The sequence below is a fragment of the Sceloporus occidentalis genome, unplaced genomic scaffold, assembly GCF_023333645.1.
Source record: "Sceloporus occidentalis isolate IW3139 unplaced genomic scaffold, rSceOcc1.0.p SCAF_7, whole genome shotgun sequence".
Classification (NCBI taxonomy): domain Eukaryota; kingdom Metazoa; phylum Chordata; class Lepidosauria; order Squamata; family Phrynosomatidae; genus Sceloporus; species Sceloporus occidentalis.
Window position 1 is genome coordinate 46,489,641 of NW_028316987.1, and position 20,557 is coordinate 46,510,197.

General features: G+C 40.7%; 1 protein-coding gene across 1 annotated transcript in view; it reads left to right on the forward strand.

Moving 5' to 3' along the window:
• The window catches only part of GASK1A (golgi associated kinase 1A), a 43,121-nt gene extending 28,942 nt beyond the window's left edge, over nucleotides 1-14,179 (forward strand). Inside the window, exons 3-5 of the mRNA XM_089531310.1 lie at nucleotides 10,982-11,104; nucleotides 13,254-13,357; nucleotides 13,853-14,179. Coding sequence (XP_089387436.1) covers nucleotides 10,982-11,104; nucleotides 13,254-13,357; nucleotides 13,853-14,063 — 438 coding nt within the window. The 3' untranslated portion in view covers nucleotides 14,064-14,179. The remainder of the gene's footprint in view (nucleotides 1-10,981; nucleotides 11,105-13,253; nucleotides 13,358-13,852) is intronic.
• The last annotated feature ends 6,378 nt before the right edge of the window (nucleotides 14,180-20,557 follow it).

Sequence of the window (20,557 nt, forward strand, 5' to 3'; positions counted from 1 at the left end):
TAGTGGCTGGTGGGACAGGGCTGCCTTCTGAGTGTGGTGGGCCTGCTGACCAGGCAGAAAAACAAGTTACCTCTCTTTTTTGCTCCACCAGCAACTCCATCAGACTCAGAAAGGCTGTGGGCAGCAGCAGCAGCAACCAACTTCCAGCAGTGACGACTGGTGGGAAAGGGTTGTCTACTGAGTCTAGCATGTCTGCTGGCAGGGCGGGAATGCAAATCACCTCCCTTTCCCATCTGGCCAGCAGCTCTGCCAGATCTGGAAAAAGGTGTTGAAGAGTGGAGGGAGGTATTTAAAAAAAATGATCTGCACCAGGTGCCAAATATACTAGGTACACCACTGCCTTGTTCACAGGGCTGGCCTGGTAATACATTCAGGAGGCCTTCTAGAATACTAAAAATTATCAAATAATCCATTCTTGTCCTGGCTCCTGTGCAGTTTGTATTTTGACTTAAGGAAAGAAATAAGGAAAGACAGTTCAGTCACCACAGCAGATTTGGTACCAGGCAATGCTCCAAACAGCACGAGGCAGTGCTGTTTTAATTTCCCACAGTGCTCAAAGATATACTTTGCCAGGGAGACTGGATGAATCCACAGTATACAATTCTAGCACTTTGATTCCAATACCCTCCAATTGTCCTGATTTAGGCCCCATTCCCACTTACAGATAAATTGGTGTGCAATCCGAATCAATGGATCAATTCGACAGCAGAGCATGGTTCCCACTATATTTGCCCCGATCACATTTTCCACTCCAAAATAATCCACTTGTGGTTCCCATTCATAATTGAATCGATTCAAAATGATTCAATTCCAGCTGGCCGAAGGGGAAATTTGAATCAATTCCAATCCGCATGTGGTTCACACTTGCGCAGATTCGATTTATCAAAAAAGAAGCAGGAAAAAAAAAAGTGTCAAAAAGACATGGGTTAAATAGTCTAGCGCATGGCTCCCCTCTCGATATCGCTTCAGTGATTCAGATTAAGTGGGAATCAGGGTCGTTTGAACTGGTTCAAACTGATTCACAATCTGGTTTAAAAGGTAGTGGGAATGAGGCCTTAGAAGGGAGATGGCTCTATTTAATCATCTGTTGTCCTACTTTTTTCAGCTACCTTTAAAAATGTCCTGTTGCTCTCTCCTTCTCTCACTTTCCTCCTTCTTCCTCAGCTTACTTCTATTGTTGCAAACTGAGTTCAAAGGACCAAAGTAGTTTGCATCCAGTTAACTCAACAACAGGGAAAGGAGATGAAGAGGTAGAATCTTACTCCTAAACTCAGTACATAAACTCCAGACATTTTTTGGCTTACCATAGTAGTTTTGTGTGTTCTTTCTCAGTAATAACGTTTTACCTCTTGTTGCCTGGCCAACCTTACTCTGGGCCGAAACAGATAGGCCAAAATAAAGCTGCTTTTGGGTCACTTTGGAGGTATGCTATTTAAATGCCACACACATCTTTAGAAACCAAAAGGTGTGCCAAAACTGCGCCCCAGTCCTTAGGACTGGAGTGTGGCTTTGGCGTGGGTTCCGGCCACTTAGAGCATGCATGCATCATTTAAACAGCGCACTTCCAAAGTGAACCGATGCAGCTTTATTTTGGCTTGTCTGTTCAGGCCCCTCTGATGCAGTTTGGTCACATGTGTCCCAGTTTTCATGTATGAAATAATGTAAGGTATGGGCTCCATTCTATAAAATCATGGGATTTGTTATTTGGTGACAGTTTTCTGCCAGAGATCAATAAATCTGTAGCTTATTGATTATAGCTAATTATTGGGTGCATTAGAGGATTTTAAGTTCCTCATCCGCCTGCAAGGATTCTGTTGGAAGGAGTTGCAGTGTCTAAAGTGATATCAAACTGGGTGGATGCACCCAGTGTGGGAGATTAAAGAAGGACTCAAGACAGATGTGATTGTTGTCCTTTTGGGGAATATTTGTACCCCAACTGTAAACAACAGTTGTCCCTCAAGGATACCAGGCCTGCTCTGGATGGCTCCATCACAATAGATTGAAGAGATGTTGACACTGTGAACTGAACCCTGTGGTTTGTTCATGCAGAGTCAACTGCTATTCTAGTTAAGAGTTTGATTTCCTAATCTTACAGAATGGTTTACAAATTTTATTGATTACACAGAGTTTCCACTATTATATGTTTTTATTGGACTTTCCTACATTCTCGCTATTATTTGTAGCTTCCTTTGTATCAAGTTGTCTTGTGTAGGTTCCCACAAATCAGTTGCATTGATTGGTATCCATCATATCCCCCTCCCAGCTCATAGAAAGACCTTCAACTTGTCATTTTTATTTTTTCATACCTCGACTCACTGATATAATTCTGATCACTCTGTAAATAGCTCTCCACAGAAAGCAGAGCTTCCTGCCAAGAAAAAGAGGCTCCAAAAAAAGAGAGTGCAGTATACTGTGAACACCCTTTACAGTCTTTTGCATATTTCAGCCAACATCTTACGGGAATTTGCAGTGTATGAAAAACCTTCAGAAGGGGATTTGATTTTGGTGCAGTTTTAATTGCTCTCTCTGTATTTGGCACATGATATTGGTGTTTGTTTTAAGTGAATCCTTTTGTGAAAAGAGACGCCTCCAAGCTTACAGTTCTTTAGTGCATTCAGGTGCCAAATGATTTAGATCCAGTTATTTGGTATGTCCATCCAAGATGATAAAACAGAGGTTCTTTTCAGGACTTGGTCTAAAAAACCATCTGGCCATTCCTTAAAAAAAGAGAACAATTTCCATATGAAATTACTTTGTAGCTATGTGCATGCGGTATGTCTGCTTACACACCCATGCACACCCTGTACAATGAACTCTTGCTTCGATACTTTCATCCATCCTTCATTTGTTCTTTTTTATTTTAATATCTACAAATTATACAATTAATTAATATGATAAAAGAAGGCAAGACCACATTATATATCCCCACCCTCTGCCTATGTTTGAACTAATCTAGAACTGGTAGTTTAGAAAATAATAAAGAAGCAAATAAAATACCTAATAGGATAAGTGCCAGCACAAAATTCCTCATATGGGAATGCATTTTCAGTCCTGTCATGTTAGTAAGGCTGATCCCATGAAGTTTTACTCAGTTACTCAGGCAACAAACATACAGTTAAGGATAACAGAAAATACAGTCCACTGCAAACTGTTGCAAAGGGAGAGAGGATATCTAGAAGGCTGAAGGACTAGGGAATAGAAGGAAGAGATCCCCAGAGGAATGAAAACAAACTGACTTTATTTACCGTATATACTCGACTATAAGTCGACCTCATGTATAAGTCAAGGGCAGATTTGAGTGCCAAAATTATAGATTTTGATATGACCCTTGGATAAGTCGAGGGTAAAACCTAGGGGCATATACAGTAACAAAGGACCTAAACTTATCAAAGCAAAACAATGTCAAAGAACTTCCAAAATTCCAGCAGACATAAATCTTTGTGCTCACTCTTAAGGTTGGGTGGATGAGAGAGTAGAGGGGGTCAGAGCTTCCAGGACAGATTATACTCTTGCCTTTCACCAGGGGATGGTTCCTTCTTTTAAATAAGAGTTAAGATACAGTACTTGCATTGACCCGTGGATAAGTCGACTTAGGCTTTTTGGGTCAATTTTTTGATCTAAATTTCTAGACTTATACATGAGTATATACAGTAGTTAATTTATATCAAGCCTTTCTCCAAGCATGGGACTCAAGGTGGCTTACAACAAGGTGAAACAAAGTAGTGCTAAAAAACATCTATTAATAAATAAGTTTTTTAAAAGTTAAGCAACAATTATATCAAAAACATAAAGTTAAAAACACATTTAAAACATAGATAAATAAAAGAAAGCAGAGAGGGGGCCAACTGAACCTTCTGTGGGAGGGAGTTCCACAAGATGGGAGCAGCCACCAAGAAGGCGCTCTCTTCACAAACATTATAAAATCTTTGGAGCACAGCAACTCATTCTGAGAGAATCTAAAACCTGTTCTTTTCCACGATAACCACATAGCATCCCTTCATGTATTTGCATGTGTGCACAGGAGGAAAAGTAGGTAGTAGCACAATCCAAAAATCCCATTGATAATTTGATCTTGATTTAAGAGAACTGCTAGAGGTCAGCATTAGGAAGTCATTCTATCTGCTCACATTAGCTTTAAAAAATAAAATAAAAATAAAAATCTTACACAGTGTTGGGAATCATGCAGTTGCTGCTGGATGAGGTCGTTGATTTAATCTCCGACAATTTCTCAGTACTGGCTATATTAGGTCAGACTGCTGGGACCTGCAGTCCATCAACATCTAAGGCCCTTTTAGCAGTGGCATCGCTGAGGTTGGTGTCACCTGGTGTGGGTGGGTGGTTGAGTGGGGGCAAATTGACTTGCCCTCCCCTCCGTCTGCCCACCCACCCACCCATATCACTGCAGCTCCTCCCTGGAAAAGGCTTTAGGATCTGCCATGGCTGCAAGCAGACCCTGAAGGTAGCCCTCCTGACAGACCTTCAAGACCCGGTGTGACTGCTTTTTGAGCAACTGTACTGAACCCTGAAGGCACCAACCACCCAGAACCCACTGCTAAAGAGGGGGATAGTATTGCAGCCTCCGAAGGGCTCATTTCAGGTCCTGCGTGACTCCTGGTTAAGTGGGAAAGCATCCTTTCTCACTTGCCCAGTAGCCATGCCAGTCCCTTGGAGTGTACTGCCCCACTGGGGTGTCACCTGGTGAGGTCTACACTCTTGCACACCCTAGTGATGCTATTGCTTTTCACATCATATGATTATAGCCATATGATTTTTAACTGTCATGGCTGCATCCTATGGAATCCTGGGGGTTGTAGTTTGGTGAGGCATTACAGGTCTCTGACTGAGCATTCTAAACACTGCTCTTTAAATGGCAAATCCAAGGATTCAATAGGATGTTGCCATGGAAGTATAGTCCTTTCATATTACATAAAAGGGGCCCAAAGGGCTGCATGATTCCCACCCCAATCTAAAGATACATAATCATAGCCCTAGAATTGTTGAATATAATCAAACAGAATAATAGAATCATAGAGTTGGAAGCGACCTCAAGGGCCATCTAGTCTAATCCCCTGCCATGCAGGAACTCAGTCAAAGCACCCCTGACAGATGGCCATCCAGCCTCTGTTTAAAGACCTCCAAAGAAGGAGACTCCACCACTCTCCGAAGGAGTGTGTTCCACTGTTGAACAGCTCTTAATATCAGGACGTTCCTCCTAATGTTGAGGCGGAATCTCTTTTATTGCAGCTTGCATCCATTGTTCTGTGTCCTATTCTCCAGAGCAGCAGAAAACAAGCGTGCTCTGTCCTCAATATGACAGTCCTAGCAGTCTGACCTAATACAGCCAGTACTGAGAAATTGTGGGAGATGATGTCAATGACCCCAGTCCAACAGCAACTGCATGATTCCCATCCCTGTATAAGATTTTTAAATTTTTTTATACATAACTATCATATCACCTCTTAACAGTCCCTTCTCCAGGATAAAACAGAGTTCTAAGTAAACTGTCATAAGGTTGTGCTGTCCAAATACAATAGAAAGGACCTACTCTGGCTACGTCCAGCATGCACATTTTCTTTGCCTTATATACAATGGGCTCTCCACATTCACTGGGGTTAAGGGAACCATGCCCCTGTGAAAGTAGAAAAACTGCACACCATGAATTCATGAATAATCAAAGCCGCAAAAGTCAAAGCCACAAATGAGGAGGGTCAACTGCAGACTATACTTCTCAGTATTTGTTTTATTTCATTAGAAGTCCAGCATCCAGTGTTCTTTAGGTCCCCTCCCCTCATGATGATATAAGTGTAGAACAATGTCTGGAACGGTATCTGTGATATAGTGGGAACATAATTTTTTTCACCAAGATGAACTTGGTATTCCAGTACATAAACATTTTCAGCCAAGAACAAAATGTAGTCACCATTAAACACACACACACAGAGCTCTTCCAGGGTATAAATCAGAAGGTTTCTTTCCCTCCCACTACTTTTATGCCCCTATTTGGTCCTTAACTGGTTTTCTCTGCAATATCATCATCATCATCATCATCATCATCATCATCATCATCATCTCTTTATACTATGGATTTCCCCCAAGATTGGAACTCAATACAGTTTACAAATTATAATGATTATAATATAGCTAAAAACATACAAAAAGCCAACATTAAATTAGAATTAAACTACTAACATAGACTGGAATTCATAATGGCAGTTTTGAACCCGGAGTTAAGCAGTCTTACCTCATTCATATTCATGTTCCAAACATATTCACAATTGTGACAATAATACAGGGAATACGTAGTGATAGTAAAAGTTGCCCAATCCTGCTTTTCCAGACAGCAGCTGTTGCAAGCAGTGGAGATCCACTGGAGATCAGGACACAACTGACTGACAGATCCCTCCTGCCAGCAATTTCTGGGACAAAGAGGAATTGTGACAGGGACCTTGCTTCTGATTATCGTTCTGGGTATCACTGGTGGAAGAGGGGTGGAAACATCAGTCCTTTGCATCCCGATTGACAACCCCCCCAAAAAAAACCCCAGATCTCTATTGCTCACAACATCTACTGCCCAGTAAAGCATGATTGGAGGAAGGGGTTGGGCTAGGAGATGTAGTTAGTACTTAACTAAGTAGCTGACCTAGAATCTTGGTCCCATTTTAAAACATACACTTAGAAAAGAAAAGAGAAAGCGGTTTAAAAGAAGCACAGTTTAAAAACGGTATTTGTTGTGTGCATTCAATCTGTTTCCAATTTACAGCGACCCTATCATAGGGTTTTCTTGGCAAGTTTCATCAGAGGGAGTTTACCATTGCCACTCTCTGAAGATGAGAGAATGTGACTTACCCAAGGTCACCCAGTGGGTTTCCATGGCTGAGCCAGGATATAAAGCCTGATCACCCAGTGTCCTAGTCCAACACCTAAACCACTAGACCATGCTGGCTCTCTGAAACAGTAAAGCACTATCTTAAGGATCCTTTCCTTAAAAACCCTCAGTTCTATAAACCTATCAGAATAAAAAGGTCTTTGCCTGCCTATGGAAGGAAAGCAAGAAGGGAACCATTCTACCCTCCCTAGTGAGTTCCAGAATTGGGAGTAGCCATTGAGAAGGCCCTTATTTAATGGTTGGCAAAAACAGGGGTATGTGCGTGGAATTTGAGAAGTTAGAAAGATAAATGTTAAATAGCTCAATTCCTTGGACTTTCCTCTGCTCAACCTGACAGCCTCCTTTGAGTCCATTTAGTTTTAAAACCACATGGCAGCAGGAGGCTGCACTCCTTTGGCCCTGAGCTCCATTTAATGCATTCAGATTGGCTTCAAAATCAGCATGCTTACAATCGGGCATTGTGGCAAAAATATTTTCACTTGCATTGTTCCTAGATGATTCCAGTTCCAAACAGACACACATACCCCTTGCTTTATGTGCTTTACCATGGACTTTCTTTAGCAAGCATAGCAGGGTTTATCAAGAGAAAGAGATGCGAATATGACATGAAATAAGATAGGTATAGAAGCAAGAATTTTCTTCCTGAAAGATGAAAATCTCAAATGGATTCTTTTGGCTTCCAGTTTTGTCAGTTGGATGGGACATGATTCAAGAAACAACATCAGGTATACTCAAAGGCTTGTTGTTGTGTGCATCCAAGTAATTTCTGATTTTTAGAGAATCTAAGGCCATAAATTATGAGCCTAACATCATAAGGCCACAGAGTTTTCTAAGGGTTGAGAGTGTATGACTTGCCCATGGTCACCCAGTGGGTCTCCATAGCTGACTGGGGATTCAAACCCTTATCTCCAGAGTTGTAGTCCAACACTCAAAATATTACTCCACACTGGCTCCTACTCAAAGGCTTACATGAATTCAATAGGATTTTTTATATAACTTGCTATATTTCATACTGGTTTTGAAAGTCCCTGGTTTCAGATGTGGTCTGCTGAGTGAGTAACAGAGTTCCTTCAATAACAAAAATAGAAGATAGCATTCATGTTGTTTTCTTCTGCTGGAGTCACTGAGCACATGTTTTCTTGCTGTTAGGAATAGAATCTTGGTGATTTCTAAAAATCAAGTCGTTCTTTTGGAACTATGGGCCTGGTACATACTGGCCCTTGCGGCGTCATGGTGACGTGCTAGGGTTGCTTTGGGGTAGTGCGTGCACATGCCCTGCAACCCTAGCACATGAGGAGTATGTCGCAGCTGCGCAGCACCATTCACATGGTGTGCACAGCTATGACGTCACAGGAGCGCAGCATCCAAACAGCGCTGCACAGCTGTGACATCATCGTGCCGTCTCTGGTGGTTTGCGGAAGCGCAACTGCACAGCAAAAAGGAGCCGCTTCTGTGTGCTTCTTTCTTGCTGCGCAGCAGTGTTGAGCAATTTGGTTGCTGCGGCGCTGCTGCGGAGCAAAGAGAGGCGCCTCCCTGGCACCTCTTTTTGGCACTCTGTACCGCGCCATGGACTCTTTCACACAGGAGGCAAACATAATTAAAATGTGATTAAAGCGTGGCAATAGTGGTTTGGAGAGAAGATTATTACACCCCCGTGTACTTTTCCCATTTGTGTCCCGTGCATAAACTGTAATGGACTGGCCATTAGGTAATAACGGAAACTCCTGTTATTACCCAATGACATGTCCATTACAATTTATGTAATTGACATGAATGGGAGAAGTGCACTGGGGTGTGATAATCTTCCCCCCAATTGGGCTATTACCACGCTTTAATCACGTTTTAATAACACTTGCCTCCTCCATGTGAAAGAGCTCTATGCTTATGCCACCAGATTCCATACACTCTAAATAGCCCAAACATATAGCCACAAAGTGCTACTGTTACTGAAAGTTACTTTTGTATTATAACTAGAGGGAGTTCTAGTCCCTCTAATTTTTCCCAGCTCTGCAAGGTTACACATATGTAGATAGCTTTGTTAAGTCTGGAATTTGAGTGATCTTTACCTGCTCTCCATAGACAACATTAAAATCAAAGTAACACATTGTTTTCATCCCTTTCTTGACAATCTAAAGAATGAAATCTTTGAAGATCTGTGGAAGGATGGATGGGGGAACAGCAATTTCACTGCCACCAGCTGTGACATGGAGGCTCTAGGATATTTTTTTGGAAGGTGTCAATATTTCCCCTGGCAACCTAGAAGGCGAGAAAGCAGAGCGATGGTTTGAATGACTGCCAACTCTCACAGTTGGAAATATTCTGTTAACACGCTCTCTGCTGAAATGGTGAGAATATCAGCTCAGTTTTATTAGCGAAATAACTGCACTTTCTCATGTTATGAAATCAGATGGAGAAACGTTTAACAACAAGAGCTGCTAAGAAGTTAAGATGTCCACAGTTCAAACCTCACCAGATGCTAACTTTCTTCAGAGTTGAAGGTGGCATGATGAAGTCTTTCATCCACATAGTGTGACCAGGAGCCCTTTCACACTACACAACTACAGGAGTATGTTTCCACTTTAACTGCCATGACAACATCCTATGAAATCCTGAGGTTTGTAGTTTAATAAGGCTCTCTGGCTGGGAATACTAATAACCTTCCCCCAACTGCAAATCTTGGTATTCTATAGGATGGAACTATGGCCTTTAATGGTGCTATAATGGGTAGTGTGAAGGGGCTTCAGGTGATCTATATGCCTGCTCTGCTTATTCTATATCCCAGATGCTGTTGATGGACAACTTTCTGACCCCCTTTTCTTTATGGTTCTCTATCTTTGACTTGGACTTCAATTGGGTTGCCCTGCACATGTATGGCATCTTCAAATAGAGAGCTGTCCTCTGATAGACCTTCAAATGGAGGACTAATCTCTGTAAAGTAGGATGAAATATGGCTGCCCTGCTCAGATGTGCTGCCTCTCCATATGTACAGATGATGAATGTCAAGCAGACATTTGTCTGGGAAGTGTGACAGAATTGCACAGCAAAAGAAAAGCACAGTTAGCTGGCACATCTGTTCACCTTCCACACACTCATTTAGTGGGTTGGGTGTGCTCCACATGCAAAACACCAACCCTCCATTTTTGTTCAAGCTCTGAATTCTCCCTTGTTATATTACAACTGGTCTGTTATTTAATTTTACCTTAAAGGTAAATGTCTAGTCGTAACCGATTGTAGGGGGTGGTGCTCATCTCCGTTTCTAAGCCGAAGGACCAACGTTGTCCGAGGACTTATCTGGTGGTTATGTGGCCAGCATGACTGCACTGAACGCTGTTACCTTGCCACTGAGAAGTAGTACCTGTCTATCTATAGTCGACCCTCCATTTTTGTGGGGGATCTGTTCTGGACCACTTCCAAAAAATGGAGACTTGTATGTATTCAAGCCCCATAGGTCCCCCATAGGCTTGAATGGGGTGTGCCCCTGAGAGTGGGGGTACACCCCACTGAGGATAACGGAGGTTGCCCCTCCATGAATAATCAAGAACTCGGATCTCAAGTCCGCGAGAAAGGAGGGGCAACTGTACCTGCATTTGCATGCTTTTGAACTGCTAGATTGGCAGAAGATGGGACTAGTGATAGGAACTCACCCCATCATGCAGCACTCGGACCTCGAACTGCCAAACATCTGACCTTCCGATCATCAGAAATGGTTAACTACTAAGTCACCACATCCCTTCCTTAGGTGTTGCCAAAAAAAGTGAGCTAATTACAAGTAACTTGTTTGTGACTAGCTACTCCCAAGCTCCAGTTCTCTGACATTGTGTGTGCCTTGGCTTCAAGTCACTTTCGACTTATAGTGACCCTAAGGTGAACCTATCATGGGGTTTTCTTGGCAAGATTTATTTAGAGGTGGTTTGCCATTGCCTTTCCATAAACTGAAAGAGTGCGACTTGCCTAAGATCACCCAATGGGTTATATGGCTGGGTGGGGAATTGAACCTTGGTCTTCACAGTTGTAGTCCAACACTCAAACCACTACACCATGCTTGCTCTCTGATACACAATTCTGATGCTTCTGAATCTCTCACATTCTCCACAGGTCCATGACCGCCTGGATCGATATTGCTGTGGTTTTCAGCCAGATCCTTCTGAGCCCTGTGTTCAGGAAATGCTCCATGAGAAATGCCGAAACCCCACAGAGCTGATTTTGGTCCATATCTTGGTATGTTATTTCCCAATGGTTGAATTTCATTCTGTTTTAGTCTCAGTGACTGATGACCTGGCATGCTCATGTCTGCTTGCCTTTCCCTGTATTTCTCTACTAGCTCATAAGGTAAAATGTCACAATAAAATATTTGGGATGAAAGAAGGTAATTGCAAAAGAACAAGTCTGAAGTTTGTCTGAGAGACTAAGAGACCTCTGTTGCTAAGGTGAACTTTATACTTGACAGAATAGAGCATAATTATATAGTGATTTAGGAATCCAGCCTGAAAATGGAAACATTCCTTTTTTGGAGTACAATTCCCAGAATCTTCCAATTCTTGGCTGTATCACTTGGAGGATTATGGAAGTTGCAATTTCCCTAAAAGGAATTGTTCCAGGCTCTGATCTTGTCTTATGCACTGAGTTTTGTACACATTGGCTGATATCCTATTAGTAACTATGGACTGTATCACACTACACTGTTATAGCATTATTATTCCACTTTTATTGCTACGGCTGCCTCCTGTGGAATCCTGGGATTTGCTGTTTAGGGAGAGGGGCATTTAGAATTCTCAGTCAGAATGCTCTTAGGCTTCACAAAACTTCATAAAAAGGTTTCTACAGGAGGTAGCCATAACAGTTAAAGTGGAACAATGGCACTGTAACAGTATACAGTAGTGTGATATTGTCCATACACAAGTGAAATTCTATGTTACACTTGACTTGGGTATGTATTTTTTTGGTTATTGCAGAGGTTGCTATTCATAGTAACCAAAGCCTCCCCTAAGACCCACAGATTTTCTGCAGTAGCCCTCCCTGAATGGCAGTTCTATGGCTCATTGGGTTGGTCGGGAATTAGAAAAGTATCTCTCTATGGAGATTATCACACCGGCTTATTTTCAACACCCTCCCATGATTATGGCATTATCTGCCAATTCCGATACTTTCGTGCTATGGCACCATATATTTTCGCACCATCGCGCAATAGTGCAACAAGAATGATATCGCACTTTAGCATTTCACAATTACATGTTGTTTTTCCACAGTTGTTTAGGAAATGCATGGATTTCAGTTACGTCAGAGTGGGTTACTTGGGTTCTTAAATTCCTCTTAACTTAACTTTAGCAATGCTAAACATTACAAGGAATACAGTATTTAAAAGAAAGGGCAGCGACTCTCTCAGCAGCCAGTGATGTAATTCTATTGAGATGGCCAAGCAACACAGGAATTAAACTTGCCAAACAGCACCATGGGGAATCTGGCTAAAATTTAAAAATTGATGACGACAAAACTTCAATTGCATGAATGGATTGCAATGAGCTTTTGCACCTTCACAATAGCACGATTTATGTGAAATCATAAAAGTATTCAAAACATTTCCCTGTGAATGAAATGTTCCTGGAGCATTCCTCTTTATTGCCACGACAAGTACGGATTTCACATGATGTTGTGCGAAATGATTCAGTACAATTGACCGATTAGCATTCCTTCTCCAACCTTTTCTTTTTCCTGTGTGATAATCTCCTATGACTCATAGCCAGATGCAGATCATTGGCATCATTTGATGAGCCCCCCCATCCCATGGATCTTGGCAGATGTTATCAGTCTGCATCTGGGTATAGAGCATGGCTAGATGCTTCTCTAATCTTCCTACTCTCCACTGGTCCCCAAATGGCCAATCTGTTATATCTCAATATTAAAAGGAAATCCACTTATTCAAGTTTTGGAACCTGTTAATGTCAACTAGTGGCCTCTTGTACCCCCATTTTTGTGTGTAGAAGGGGATAGGTTTTCAGAAGTTTAAATGTCATTCAGATTCTCAATAGTGTGAAATAAATATTTCTCAAAGGAAAATGATGGGGGGAACAATACATTTAAGAAAAATCATCTTAAATAATCCTAGCTGTGAAAGCCTGTCCAACTTCATGCTTAGCTAAAAGTCTCACGTGTAGATCCAAAAGCCCTCATCTTACTCTAAGACTGTTCCTCAGTTCTCCATGATCTCATTTTTCTTGCTTTTCTGCAGCCTGAGATGTTATTGAGAAACATGCAACCCTAAATGTGTTGAACAGTAAAGCAAAAATGTCCAAAACATGATGTTATATAGACTGATCACATAAACACGCATGTCCTCATATTACTGCCAAATTTTACTCTTCTTTTCCAGATCCGGAGGAGCCAGCCTTCCCACTTGGTATTTATTGACAATGCAGGCAGGCCTCTCCATCCAGAAGCTAAACTTAATTTCAGGCTTCTGCAAGGCATAGATGGGTAAGATGCATGGTAGGCAAGTGTTATGGGAAGCAGTCTGTAAGTTTCATGGCCTATCTGTTCTTAATAATATTTCCCTTTTACATTGCAAAATAATAATAATAATAATATTGCATTGGAACCAGACTTATTCATACATAAAGTATGTCTATCAGACTGGGGAAGCTATTGCACAAGGAAGTAGTGGATGACACCCTGTGCATATCAGGAAAAGTTCCTAAACTAACATAAGCTCCTGTTAAGCCAGTGTAACTCACCAAGATAATTCTGCATATATTCTGAATTAGCTTTTTTATCAGGCAGATCATGCCCAATGCATGAAGCAAAATCTCTTAACCTTAAATTCCTATCTTGCTTACATAAAAAGTTAGGAATCTAAATGTCTAAAAGAGCAAAAATATGATTGCTTCATATGTTCTAATCGCCTTAGCTTATGAGATTCTGCATTTGAGTGATGATCTCCCCCTTCTTTCTTGTTTTAATGCTCATAATAAGGTTTCCCAAGACAGCTGTGACTGTGCTGAAGTCAGGATGCTTACAAAATCTTCTTTTACAATCACTGTATGTCGATGAGGAATTCTGGGAAAACCAGGGTGGATCTGAAGGACTTAAACATTGGCTTCATACCATTGACAGGAGAGGGCAAATTTTGCTTCAGTATATTCAAGAGCACAACTTGACTGTCATTGAAGACTCCTTGCTTTAGACTTTGGCCATAAAGGTGACGGAATCACTTGACTGAAAGGAACATTGGGTGCTGTAGAAAAAAAGACTTCAGCAATAAGACACCGACAAATACATCCAGCATTTGATTTCTTTCATATGTGAATCCAGAAATAAAAATAAACATGATATAATTGTCTGACTGCCCATAGGTTTGTTGCATGTTTATTCACATTTATAATGCACAGAAATTTTTTTTTGCCTGTATAAACACACACAGAGACACACAAAATTATTTTTGCAGAATAAGTCCTGAATTGCAAAGATTTTTGCCACTTCAAGATTCTTCTGATTTTCAAGAAACATGTTTTCAACCATTTTTCAATTTTTAAAAAAATCCATACCAGTCTTTCATCAGAGCCTAGAGCATTTATGATTCTGGACTACCACTTCCAGAGTCTCTCAGCCAGCATGGTTACTCTGGGAGGTGTCATTCAAAAAGGTAACATTTACAAACTCTAGGATTCGTAATGAATGGTTACTGTGAGGATGACCTGTTCCTGCCTTCTGTGAAGATTGCTGGCTCTAACACTTGTCATCTTCTTGCCACATGCAGCCTAGTCCTTTCCTCCCAGCCACCATTAATGCCCTGGTTACAGGATGTACACATAGGCCTCATTCTCACTTACAAATAAATCGCTTTGTGATCCGAATTGATGGATCGGTTTGGCAGTGGAGCGTGGTTCACACTACATTTGCCCCAATCGCATTTTCTTGCTGTAAAACAAAGTCACTTGTGGTTCACATTGATGAATGAATCGATTCAATTTAAACCGTTTCCTGCGCTTTTCTCAAAATAACCCACTTGTAGTTCACATTGGCAAATGAATTGGTTTAATCTGGAGCGTTTTCAGCGGGATTTTTTTCTCTGTCCATCAATGCAATCGCATTTACGTACTTCCATATGAGGGTCAAAATGTGGGCAAATGCAGGTTGTTAATTTCTGCTTCCCCACCTGGCAACCCCTTATTGCCTTATAGTAAATCGATTCCGATCTACATCTGGTTCACACTTGTGTGGAATCGATTTATCCAAAAGATGCGGAAAAAAATCAGCATCGAAAAGATGCAGGTTAAATGGGTCTGGTGCATGGCCTCCTCTCTGAATTGCTTCAGTGATTCAGTTCAAGTGTTAACCAGGGTCATTTAAACAGCTTCAAACCGATTTGCTAATCAGTTTAAAATGTAGTGAGAATGAGGCCATATATACATAGGTACTGTAATTTCACTTTCCATTCAACCTTCTTAATATGAATTTATTTATTGAAATAGATTTTATAATAATGTTATTTTGACCATCACTGATTTATCCCATTCTTTTTAGTTCTGTCCTGATGTTTGTTTGTTTTTTAAAATTACTCTTCTAAATCTTTGCAAAGAAATTATTTGTGAATGTGATTATATTACAAAACAGGTTCTTGTTTTTCTAGTGGGATGGCTAATGTAACATAATTCACTGAGCACAGTATGGGTTGTAGTATAAAATTTAATGGAAACATTTAATTAGTTGTCCTTATCACCATTTCTCAAAACGTAATTGCTTTTCTACACCTATACCACATATAGACAAAGTCACCTTTTATCTTGCTACCAAACCAGTATTTGCTTTCTCCTACTTTGTATTTTTTGTGACTATTCCAAGTTTGCACATAACACTGTATGGCTACCTTATAAAAAGAAGCAAAGATGGTCCATGAGAAGAAAAGCTCTGAGATAAAAAGCGACACATTGCCTTTAGCATGATTGGACAAATTGTTACAAAAGGAACTGCATGCTTTTGTGACATTTTAATCGGTTCTCATAAAGGTACTGTTAGATATTGATGTCCACCTCTTATAGCAGTTTTCTTTAAAGTTTATATGGCAAAATACCACCATTGTCATAAATAAATGTACAGTGGGCTCTCCACATTTGCTGAGGTTAGGGGTACAGGACCCCTGTGGAAGTGGAAAAAAATGCAAATAATCATTATTATTTTTTTACCTGAGAGAACACCTCTCTAGCAGTCTCTAGGTCCTCCGGTACAACTCTGTCGTTATCATCTGCCATACACTGATGATAGAATTTCACTAGAGGACCTACAAATGCCCAGTGGAGTGTTCTCTAGGAACTTTTGGTGTAAGTTGACCATAGAGTTGCGCTGACGGACCTAGTGATTCCTAGAGAGAACATATTAATAAAATCCATGACTAGTCAAATCCACAAAAGTCAGATCTGGAAATGTGGAGAGATGACTGTAGTATGTAAGGTCTCCAAGTCATCTGTTGACTTATGGCAATCCCATGCATTTCATGGTGTTTCTTAGGGAAGAAGTATTTAGAGGTGGTTTACCTTTGCCTTCCACTGAATGTCATCTAAATAAATACCAACATGAAATATGACATTGGAAAGGCTGCCATGTGGAAGATGGAATCAGCTTGTTTTCTGCTGCTTCAGATGAAAAAACGTTGAACTAATGGATTCAAATTGCAAAAAAGGAAATTCCAAATAAACATTTAGGAAGGACTTCCAAGCATCTAAGGCCTATCTGACAGTGGTACAGTTGGCCCTCTTTGTCCACGGATTTTTTATCCACTGATTCAAGCATCCACAGCTTGAGAATATTCAAAAATATTACAAATTTCCAAATAGCAAGCCTTGATTTTCCATTTTATATAAGAGACACCATTTTGCTATGCCATTATATTTAACGGGACTTGAGTATCCATGGATTTTGTTATCCACGGCGGGTCCTGGAACCAAACCCCAGTGGATAACAAGAGCCTATTGTATAGACTGCTTTGGAAGGTGATGGATTTCCTTCACTGGCCATTTTTAAACAGAGGTTAGAAGGCCACCTTTTGAGTGTTTTAGCAGCAGATTCCTGCAGTGGCAGAGGGTTGTTCTAGATGTTTGCAATGTCCTTTCCAACTCCACAGTTTTATAATTCTATGACAAGACAGACATCCTCCTTGACAGTAGCAGCCCTTGAAGATCATTCAGTATCTGGAAACCTCCATACTTTCAAGCACACTGGGAAAATACTTTTCTAAAAGAATAACTGGCAAGTTTTAAAATGATTGAATTCTGCTGTTTTGATCGCAAACATCAGTGGTTCCCAAACTTTAGTCCTCTAGGTGTTCTGGGTTTCAGATCCCAGAAGCCCCAGCCAGTTTGGTCAACAGTCAGGAATCCCGAGCTGAAGCCCAAAACATCTGGAGGACAAAAGTTTGGGAACCACTGACATAGATCAAGTGAGACATTTTTCTATAAACTCCATTTCCCCCCCGCATCTCATTGCTAGTGATCCTTTTAACAGAATAGATTTAGGTGTGACTGAGTATCAGTGAAAATGGATTGGCGGCTCAAACCTATCAAGTCTTTCTGGGCGTCTCTGTTGTTCCGCCCTCTCAGTTTCTCAGCTCAAAATGTGTCACCAAAATGTGTCACCATCAGGTCATCTCATATAGCAGACTGGCATCCCTATTGTTTGTCCTCTTCATCTTGAAACAGCAGCCAACATCTTTAGAAAGCCCCATCTTCGAATTGCTTCTGCCTCGCCTTTCGTCACTCTTGGTTGCCATGGAAATGATTAAGATGACTTATCCTGGAAGGCAGCCATCAAGAGCTAAAGAACCTTTACAAAATAAATACCCTATTTTCATGTAAATCATTTCTGCTCATAATAATGAATCAGGGGACAAGGTGGGAAAAGCAAACTTGACACTGTCAACACAAGATTGCTACTGCAAATGACAGCCAATGTTATCCATTTTGTGTTGACATTCCATTAAAAGTCCAGTGCTCCATCTGACAAGCGCTAGGCAATTGGTGGGTAAATTATTATTTTTCCCCAGCATCAATATTCCACTATAGAAAATATTTCTTTCTTTCTCCCCCAGAAACGGGGATAGAAGTCATTCTTATTTGCTCAACCACTCTGGTTTTTAAGATTTTTTCAGCCACTCCAGTTTCCCTCATGGTAATTTGACCCTTTGAGAGCTTCATTAAGTTCAAATGACTTCTAGCAAAAGGAATAATAAACTCCAGTTTCCCTTTCGTTCTTGCCTCCTTCATGTTCACTCAAGTGGAATCTACGCTATGAAATCTGGAAGGAACTATTAGCTATTCATTAGAAGGCACTTTATGGGTCAGATCATAAAAAGGGCTGCAGAGGTTATTGGGTGAGTCATTGACCTTCCTTAACCATTAATAATTTAAATGGATTAAAAACACATTCCTAAAAGTGCTTGAATCCTCACTCAGCCATGGAAACCTACTGGGTGACCTTGGGAAAGTCACACTCTCTCAGCTTCAGAGAAAGGCAAAGGCAGCATGCCCCCCCCCCCAATTGAATCTTGCTAAGAAAAACACCTTTTTTATTGTTTGCCTTCAAGTCATTTCTGACTTATGGTGACCCTAAGACAACCCTATCGTAAGGTTTTCTTGGCAAGATTTGATCAGAGGAGATTTGCCATTGCCTTTCCCTGAGCATGCGACTTGCTCAAGCTCATCCAGTGGGTTTTATGGCTGAGTTGGGACTCGAACCCTGCTCTCCAGAGTTGTAGTCCACGTACCCAAACCACTATACCATGCTGGCCTTTGAAAACCACCTTAAGGTCACCATAAGTCAGAAATGATTTGAAGGCACACAACAACGACAGCAACAACAAATTAATGAAATAACTGGCCACCACTGAGGAGTGTTTTTTCTAATTCCCTTTCCTGATATCAGTATAATTTCTTCATTCATACTGGGATGACTATGAAACTGGTTATAGATAAGGGGAAATGAAATATGATAGAATTTCTCAACAGTGTTTAGCTCTTTATATCTGTGACATGGTTCTAGGTTGGCAATATCCATCAGGCTCAATGCCTTTGAGAAGAGGAGCGAAGCCTTTCTTCCAAAATGGCATGGTCGTGTGTAACCTTTCTTGATGCCTGATATTGGAGTTTATCAGACAAGGAAAATTGGAAGTATAATCCAATGGTAATCTGAACGCAATCATATTGTTTAACGTTACTGTGTGACAGACTACCACACGCAATTTCGGGCAATGGGAAGTCAGTCCAAACGTAATCATGGGGTTTCACGTTATTGTGTGAGAGGTGATCACATGCAATTTCAAGCAATGGCAAGCTATTTTCGGGCAATGGGAAGTCTGTTCGAACGCAATTCGAATTCACGTAAATTAGCTGAACTAGCGAATTCACGTGAATGCATTCTGGCCCTACTTTCTTTTCTTTTGAAATTAAAAGAAATTCCTTCCATGTGATAAGCTCCATTGTTACAAGTGTCTTAGGAGGACATGCATCAGTGTCTCAAGACCAGAAAATGATACAGATACACCTAAGAAGGGATATATTTAGAAAAAGTGGACTCCTTTAGGATCACATTAACAAAAGCCAGCAGTTCCACAAGTTTTCCAAGTATTTTGTTTATATTAGTGACAATAATAGCGGTGCTAATAGCAATTGCCTGGCTTTCTGGAGGTAATGTTATTTATTTATACTGTTGGTAGATGATGCTCAAAAGAACCTCTCATGAATATGGCATAGCATGGTAACAGTGGCCCTAGAGACAAATGGATGTAAATTAATCAGCTGCTTTATTTGCATCCAACAAAGAAAGAGATAAAGCTCCTACTGTGATGGATTTTCTTCATTAGTTAGAAGAATACATAAGGTACCATGGCTGCCATTCTTGCTTTCAAACAGTTAGACAAACAGTTCATCAAGAGTCCCAAATTGTCAGGAAACGAAATAGATTAATGATCAACAAAGGGAAGACTGCTGAATTCAATGTCTGAAGTAGCTGCTGAAGAGAGTTTTTGTTTGTGCATGTGCAACTTAGCACAGATGTATAACATACAATGCAGAGGCGGGTCGCATTTCCCAGTCATTCTAATATTATTTTCATTATTTAAATAAATAGATAGCTAAAAATAGAGAGTAAAAAAAAAAAAAAAAAAAAAAAAAGAGAGAGAGAGAGAGAGAGAGAGAGAGAGAGAAATGTGCACATGAAGCCATAAAGAAGAGCTACTTAAGCAAATCAGACTAGTCACTGCTTCCAAACATGTTTATAGTCTAAAATAGTAAGGAACACAAAGCTGGAAGTGGGATCACTAATGAATATTCTTATATTTTTCTTGCCAACTATTTTTTATTCCTCACCCTTTAATTATTTTAGTTAGGCAGGGGCAGTCACAATTAGATGTGTCATCCCACTTTCCCCTGGGCATTTAAAAAGCTGTTTTTTAAATATCTTACTTTCTGTCTCTTCTTCCCCATTTCCTCTTTACTTCAATTGCTGCAAAGTTCAAAATGCAAAAGTAGTTTGCGCTGAATAAACTCAGCAGGAGAGAAGAGAAGAAGAGGCAGAATCTTGCACTTCCCAGTAGGCCCAGGCAAAAGCAAACTGCTGCAGCTTCTCCTAGCTCGTGCGCTATTCCTCATTAATAACATTTGCCATCTTGACCATGCTCTCACATGAGTC